Source organism: Aplidium turbinatum, chromosome 1 (assembly GCF_918807975.1).
Source record: "Aplidium turbinatum chromosome 1, kaAplTurb1.1, whole genome shotgun sequence".
Taxonomy (NCBI): domain Eukaryota; kingdom Metazoa; phylum Chordata; class Ascidiacea; order Aplousobranchia; family Polyclinidae; genus Aplidium; species Aplidium turbinatum.
The window spans coordinates 32138634-32146833 of record NC_137472.1 but is presented as its reverse complement, the minus strand read 5'-3'; the positions used below and the strand labels follow the sequence as shown (position 1 = coordinate 32146833).

At 44.0% G+C, this 8200-nt stretch overlaps 1 protein-coding gene across 1 annotated transcript; it reads left to right on the top strand.

The window, feature by feature from the left end:
* Positions 1-2122: 2122 nt before the first annotated feature.
* Positions 2123-7720, top strand: LOC145764850 (uncharacterized). Its single transcript, XM_082576539.1, has 2 exons — positions 2123-5588; positions 5850-7720. The coding sequence occupies exons 1-2, from the start codon at positions 2123-2125 to the stop codon at positions 7718-7720; spliced, it is 5337 nt and encodes a 1778-aa protein (XP_082432665.1).
* The last annotated feature ends 480 nt before the right edge of the window (positions 7721-8200 follow it).

Genomic DNA, 8200 nt, shown 5'->3' with positions numbered 1-8200 from the left:
AATTGTACCAGATTTTAATAAATTGTAGCAAAAATAATTCTGAATTAGTCCAAAAGGTAGCAAGTATAAAAGGACTGTAGCGGATGAGTTTTAATCCGCTATAGTGGTGACATCTGGCACCACTGGCTGCCTTAGCGGGTGAGCGCAGTCTGACTTGGCGCCGGCGTCACAATACGACTATTAAACAAGCATAGAACATGTATTGAACAATGGTGAATATGGTTTCATCTGGTAAGTTTACGATATATGAGAAATATTGATTATTATGCATTTTGAAGAGTAAATTTAAAAAAAGGCCAAATTTAAGGCCAAATCTAAAAAAAGGCCAAACGTATAATTTCTAAGGCCAACAGACTTTAAAAAAGGCCAAATTCGAGAAATTTGGCCTTGAAAAGGCCAATCTGGCCACCCTGCTTAGTAGGGTTTCCGTGAAAGGAAAAAAAGTGATCCGTGTTTCCAATTTAAATTTGAAGTTTCATAACTGATATTTCTAGAAAGTTTATGCGGCAAGCGTTGCGACTTTGTCATTTCAACCTTCCACGCGACGCGGCATGCAGCGAAAAAGTCAAAAGCAGCCGCGTACGCGGCGCGATTTGCATCACTATCGCACCGTATTCTTGCCACAAGGGTATTCTTCACAATGCTTCTTAACACATTGCTCCCTAGAGTTGCCCCCACCTGGTGGTCAAACATTAAAATAGAGATAAAACGAAAACTTCTCAACCAATTTCGACAAAATTTGTTCCAAACATTTCAGAATTTCAAGCATTTTAAACTGAGAAAAAAATGGGAGAATTCTAAATTCTATGGTTCTAAAATTTCAATTTTCTGGATGAATTATAATGAAATGATCCGAGAGCAAGAAATTGTCGACAAAATTGTGACTAAACCGGGCTACTCAGTGCTCCTATAGAATCCGCCTACTGGACCTCCTCAACAATGAAAAAACTAACAATTTTCCAAAATCACATCATTTTTCAGCCATACTATCAGTTCAGTTTTTTATTATTTCTGACCATCATAACGAAAAAACAACATATTCCAAACATAGCAGAGGTCTATAGAAAAAAGTAGAAGCTCCAAAAAATAGCTCGAGATTCTGGATTTCAAGCGCTCTGATTGGCTAAAAATTATCCTTGAAGCTTTATTTCGCAGAGTAGCGATGAGCCATGAATGTAGAAGAGTTATCTGTAGAGTTTGTTAGAAACGATTCCCCGCCCATTTAATATTATTGTGGTATCTCCGCTCCATTCTATTTTCATGCTTGAGTGACCCGGCCATGCATTAACAATTTTGGCTAGTTGATCTTTCTTTTTACGTTTTGGCATGGACTGGAGTGGTCATTGTTTTATAAATCTGGAGAACTGGAGATTTGGAGTGACTAGGGAATATGTAAGAATTCGGTAAGCAACTGTTTGTTTCGTTTTATTATTGTCGTTTTCAATACACCATTTCTTCTAATAAGTAAGGCCTGCACTTTATCCAGTCTAGGCAAAAAACGTTTTAGACATCATTTATAAAACATACCTTTGCTTGGTGCAAGGTTATGCCTGTCTAGTTAACTCTAGCTAGTTGTGTAATTTGTTTGTTATCCTAGGGTAGTCTTTTCAGGTCTGCCAAGGATTCATTTATGGTATGTGCCTTTGTCTAGCTCACTTTAGCTAGTTGTGTAATTTGTTTTGTTATCCTAGGGTAGTCTTTTCAGGTCTGCCAAGGATTAACTTTTTGGTTTGTGCCTTTGAGCCTGCCATGCTGTAAAGTTTCTTTGAACTTTGTAACTAGTTGTTTGTTATCCTAGGGTAGTCTTTTCAGGTCTGCCAAGGATTCATTTTTTGGTTTGTGCCTTTGAGCCCGCCACGTTGTAAACTTGGTTTAAATTTTGTAAATAGATCTTCACTTTGGGCAGTCTTGTCAGGTCTGCCAAAGATTGAAGCTTCTAAGCCTGTACTCTGTCAGGCCATTGTTCTAGTCAGGTAGAACTGGTTACCGTTAAACCCTGTAATTTTAGTAGGTTGCTTACTGACATTCTCCGTAACATCGTGAAGGTCAATTGTCACCTCACCAAAGGTAAGTACCATACAGATTTTGTTTTTTGTAGCTTGTATATTGCTGTGTGTTAATTATGGCTCGTAAAAAGCCCAAGCAAACTCCAAGACGGAGTAAGCCAAATGGTTATGCTAGTGGCTCAACAGAGCAGCATGAGGCCGCCTCTAATATTAGTGGTCAACATGACAGTAGCGAAGAGCTGCCAGGTCTTGTTGTGTTAGAACAAGAGCTGGTTGAAATCGAGCTTGGCATAACTTCCATCGACATGGAGCTATGCTCAAGTGATGATTTCCTGAGCTCTTCTGAAGTTTTGGAGGTAAAGAAAAGATGCCTTGAACTTCAAAGGAAGCTCTCCCTTAAACGTTTAGATTTACTCAAATGCAAACCACAGCAATCAGGCTCAATAGAATCTAGGATGAACCGTATGGGGGAAAGCATTTATGGTTTGCTTGAAGCATGCTCTACCCTCATTCGAAGCTGCCGAGAACAATCCAAGCAAGTGTCACATCAAACATCATCGGTAGTTATGGATGCAGGCAGTGACACAGGCAAAGCTGCTGAGTCTAGCAGTCACGTGACACCCCGTGAGAGTGGTGTAAAGATACCACCTGTAAAAGCAGAACAGGGTATCCTTCAGGGCAGCAGTAGTGCTAGTAATATTCTTAATCCTTGCGCATCTCCCTTTCGCACTGAAGCTAATAATAGTAGTGAATTTCCCATCGTCGTCCCTCAACCCCAGCTCAGTGCAGGGTTTCAAAATGTTCATGGTCCTCGGTTATCGCTTGAGAAGTTTGACGGCAATGTGTTAAAGTTCTTTAACTTTAAAAGGCGTTTTGAGCGATACATTGAGTCAAATTATCTAAGTTTTGAAGATCGCATCGCCTTTTTGGAGGACAATTGTGTAGGCCAGGCCTTGGAAGTAATATCTGGCCTGAGTTGCTTGCAAAATAGTGAAAGAGCATATGGAATGGCATGGGATAGATTAAGAAAAAGGTTTGGCAACCCTGGAAAACTCATGGCCAAAGTGAAGGAAGATTTGCTGCAAGGACCCCCTATTTCAGAGTGGGATGCGCCGGGCCTCACAAAGCTTTGCGACAAGATGTATAAGTGTGAAGTCAGTTTCGATGGCTGGGGTAAGTCTCACCTTTTAAACAGTGACGAGGTGCTTCAACGGCTGTTCCTGCGACTTCCTTATAAGTTAAAGGAGCAGTTTGTTCATGTTAATCACTTAGGATCGGACTGTGCCACGTTTGGTGATTTAAGAGTCTTGGTCGAGGATGCAGCCTCTCGAGCCGACAGCCAATATGGCCATCTTATGCAACCAGGCAAAGATGTTAAGAGAGCTCCACAACCATCGCTGGCTCGATCTAATCCGCAAGGTGGCTACAAGCGTGCTTCGGTTTGCACAACCCAAGAGCAGATTTCCCAATCTGCTAACCATAAACAAGAGTCCTGTTGTTTGTGTGCAGAGTCGCATGCCCTATGGAAGTGTGAGATGTTTAAACAAAAACCTGTTGCAGAAAGAAGAACCCTGGTGCAAAAGCATAGACTGTGTTTTTGTTGCTTGAGAGCAGGCCACAGAGTGGTTGATTGCAGATTTAAGAAATCTTGTGCAACGTGTGGATCGAGGCATAACTCACTTCTGCATGTAAACCGTGTGGAAGTGGAAAGTCCCTCTTCCCCGAGGAAGAGCATCTCAGCAACAACGTCCGCAACTGTGCCAGCTACATCTGGGACAACAATTTTTAAGGTTTTACCAGTTAAGGTATGGGCTGGAGACCCCTCCAACTATACCTATACTTATGCTTTTATCGATGAAGGTTCTAGCGTCAGTCTATGCTCCTCAAGCCTCGTATCTCGCTTAGGGGTTGCTGCGACAAAAAGCAATGTGGAGTTGCTGACCACCAATGCTGTCTCCTTTCATGACAAGAAAATTGATTTTTTGGCTGTGCAGGGAATGGAAGAGCAGGCTGTGTTTTCCGTTGCAGATGCTCTGGTGATGGACCAGATTGTGGATGTCAGCCACAGTATTCCCACCGAAGCACTTAGTAGTGCATATAGTCATTTGGAGGACTTAAAGTTCCCTGAACTAAAAGATAGGAAGGTTGAGTTGTTATTGGGTAGCGATCTTCACCAGGCTTATCTTTTGCAGGAAGTTCGTACTGGCGCACCAGGAGAACCATGTGGACTGCACACTCTTCTGGGTTGGACCATTTATGGGAAAGATGGTGGCGATAGGCAACTCAACTCACCAGTAATGGTAAACTTTCTTAGCGTAAAGGAGTCTTGCGATAGAATGTTAAATGTATTGTTGCAGGATTTTAATGACATCGATGAGCCACAGGCCCCCTGTCCTTCAATTGAGGATAAACGTGCGCTGCAGATCATGCAGGACACGGTGAAGAAGGTGGATGGACACTATTCTGTAGGGCTGTTGTGGAAGGATGAAGACCCGGACTTGTGCAATAATCGCTCTATGGCACTCAAGCGCCTAGAGGGAATGAAGCGCCGATTTATTACTGACCCGGTGTTATTCAATAAGTATCGTGATAAAATGCAGGAATATGTTAAATGTGGCTATGCTGTGCCACTTGAAACTGGTGTGGTAGACACACCAGGGAAGACGTGCTATGTGCCCCATCACTGCACGACCAATGCGGCCAAGTTTAGAGTCGTTTTCGACTGCAGCGCGAAGTTTAAAGGCGTGTCATTAAATGACAAGCTGCTTCATGGCCCAGATCTCACCAATAACCTTGTAGGAACATTGTTTCGCTTCAGGCAACATCCGATCGCTGTTGTGGGCGATATTAAGGCCATGTTTTCCCAAGTACGTGTAGACGAAGGAGACAGGGATGCCTTTCGATTCTTATGGTATCCGGACGATGATCTCAAGCGGGAACCTGTCGACTACCGTATGCAAACTCATGTGTTTGGAGCAAAGTCGTCGCCATGCTGTGCTGCCTTCGCACTTCGGATGACTGCCAAAGACAATGAAGCAGGTGCTGATCAAAACACTGTTAACACAGTTTTAAAAAATGTTTATGTTGACGATATTTGTCATTCATGTGAATCGCCGGATCAGGCTATCGAACTAATACAACAACTGCGTGAACTATTACAAAGTGGCGGCTTCCATTTAACTAAATTCCTGTCTAACAGTGCAGAGGTCTTGAGTTCTGTGTTGCAGGAAGACTTGGCGTCGAAGGTCGATTTGCCTCAGTGCCAGCTTCCAACGCAGAAAAACCTTGGTGTTGTGTGGAATGCTGCGAGCGATTGCATGGAGGTGAGGGTGAGTATCCAACAAAAGCCTAACACCCGGAGAGGCGTTCTCTCCATGATTTCGCAAACATACGACCCACTAGGTCTAATACAACCCTTCATTTTACCTGCTAGGCAACTCCTGCAGCAGGCATGTGACGCTCAACTTGATTGGGATGAACCCCTTAATGGCCTTGGGCCAGTAAACATTAATTGGGAAGCTTGGTTAAAGGCCCTTCCAGAGCTTGAATGTGTTTCCATCGCTAGAAGCCTGACTCTTTTTGGTAAATGTGCTATCCGCTTTGAATTGCATGGTTTTTGTGATGCCAGTACCAGTGGCTATGGGGTCGTGTTTTATGTTAAAGTGTTTTATGATGATTCTGTAGTAATTTGTAATTTTCTATTTGGCAAGTCTCGAGTGGCTCCATTAAAGCCTGTTAGCGTACCTCGCCTGGAGCTCACTGCTGCTGTGCTCGCTGCCAAAGTCTGCAATTTTATCCTGACGGAGTGTGATTTTAAATTCAATTGTGTTGTCTTATGGACAGACTCAACTGTTGTGCTGCGTTACATTAATAATACTTCGACTCGTTTCCACACCTTTGTGGCTAATAGGCTGAGCACTATTCACATGCTTACCAGTGTCAATCAATGGCATTATGTACCGACTACCTTAAACCCCGCTGACCTCGCGTCTCGGGGAGTTTGGCCTGATAAAGTTAATACCGCTAAGCTTTGGTTTAATGGTCCTAAGTTTTTGCATGATGTCACGAGCAATTGGCCAAACCAGCCCGACTTTGTTGGCGGAATTTCGTCAGACGATCCAGAGGTTAAAAACATTGAACGTTGCTCAGCTCAGCAACACACGATTACGGACTCAGACTCTCTATGTCGGTTGTTTACCCGCTACTCGCATTTCCACGATCTGCAAAGAACGGTTGCATGGTTGCTTCGCTTCAAATTGTACCTGAAAAGGAAATGCCGAGATGACTCCTTGACTGTTAAGACAGATTCGCTCAGTGTCGAGGAGATGGACGAAGCTGAACTTGCCATTGTCACAGCCGCCCAGCATCAAGCATACCCGACGGTGTTCGCAGTTCTCCATAACCACCCAGGATTTGACGCCCCGGTGGAACTCGTGTCCGACTTGCAGTTGAAGAAGCATGTGGCTTTGAAGGAGCTACAGTCCCTAAACCCCTATGTTGTTAACGGAACGTTACGAGTTGGTGGGCGATTGCAACAATCTTCTCTGTCAAGCGGAAGAAGGCATCCGATCATTCTCCCACATCAGCACCCAATCACCGATCTAGTGATCATGAGGTATCACGAACGAGAAGGACACATGGGATGCTCACAAGTCCTTACCGCCATTGCTTCCCGTTATTGGATTGTCAAAGGGCGATCAGCTGTCAAAAGGGTCTTGCATTCCTGTATGAACTGTCGTTTTTGGAAAGCTACCGCCGGAAAACAGCAGATGGGCAACTTACCTGCTCCACGCGTAAACAAATCCATTCCTTTTCAAGCTGCTGGCACTGACCTTCTTGGTCCATTGATGGTAAAGAGCGGCCGCAGCAGTGTTAAGCGATATGTTTGTATTTTTAATTGTTTGGCGACCCGTGCTGTGCACTTTGAGGTCGTGCAATCCCTGGAGGCAAGTGCATTCCTTCAAGCCTACCGAAGATTCTGCAGCCGTAGAAACGTTTGTCCTACTGATCTGTACAGTGACAACGGAGGAAACTTTGTTGCTGCAGACCGCGAACTTCGGCAAGGACTCAAGAACCTCCATCAAAAGAAAGTCACCGATGCCTTACTTCGGCATGAAACGAACTGGCACTTCAACCCTCCGCGTGCTTCACATCAAGGCGGCTTCTACGAAATATTTTTTCGTTTATTAAGAAAATTGATGCGGTCGCTGGTAGGAAACGCTACGTTGGATGAGTTCGACCTTCTAACGCTGGTAGCAGAGATTGAAAGAATTTTAAACGATCGTCCCATCACTTCGCTCCCATCGTCACCAGATGATCTGCAAGCCCTGACTCCAAGTATGATACTCACCGGATCAGCTTGTGACACCCTACCGCCAGATGTTTTTATGAAGGCTGACGGTTATCGACGCTCTTGGAGAAAGACCCAATACCTCACAAACAAGTTTTGGGAACAATGGCTGTTGCAATATCTCCCTCTGTTGCAGCCCCGACAAAAGTGGTTTGGCACATCTCCAAGCTTGAAACCAGGCGATTTGGTACTGGTAACGGACGAGGCAACTAAACGTGGGCACTGGCCCAAGGCTATTGTAAAGGAAGTTATGCCGGACACTAATAAACTTGTCAGACGCGTGCGAGTAAAGGTTGCTGACGGTACAGAGTTTGTTCGCGACATCAGAAAGATCTGCCTGCTAGAGGGCAGTATGGACTTTTAAAATGACAATTTTGTTTTCTAGGCTGGCTGGTTGGCACGATTGCACAACTGACATTGCTCATGCTGCTTAGGTTTCATATTTGAATTGTATTGCGTGTTTGTGTTTATTTTACTATTATTATTCTTGTGCTCCTCACTACCGCAGCTAGCGCGGCGTCGTCGATGCATTTGCATCCAGCAGTTCTGCCATAACTGTGTTATTGACTCCCATCAATAGTGTTGTTTCTATTTGCATCCTGCAGTTATTTACACTGTAGCAGTCTAGCTCTGTTTTTGGTCTGACTATTTCACACACCTGTCTCACTACTAAAGCTTTTGCTATGTGCGATATTATTTTTTTTGTGTTTTGTCAATTCATTGCTTAACTATCACGACTCGACTTAACAGTCGCGTGTTTTTTCTGGTAGCCTACTTTTGCTCTGACGTTAATGTCACTTGCGCTGGTCATAGCATTGCGCAGTATTAGGTTGTATGTGTGCTT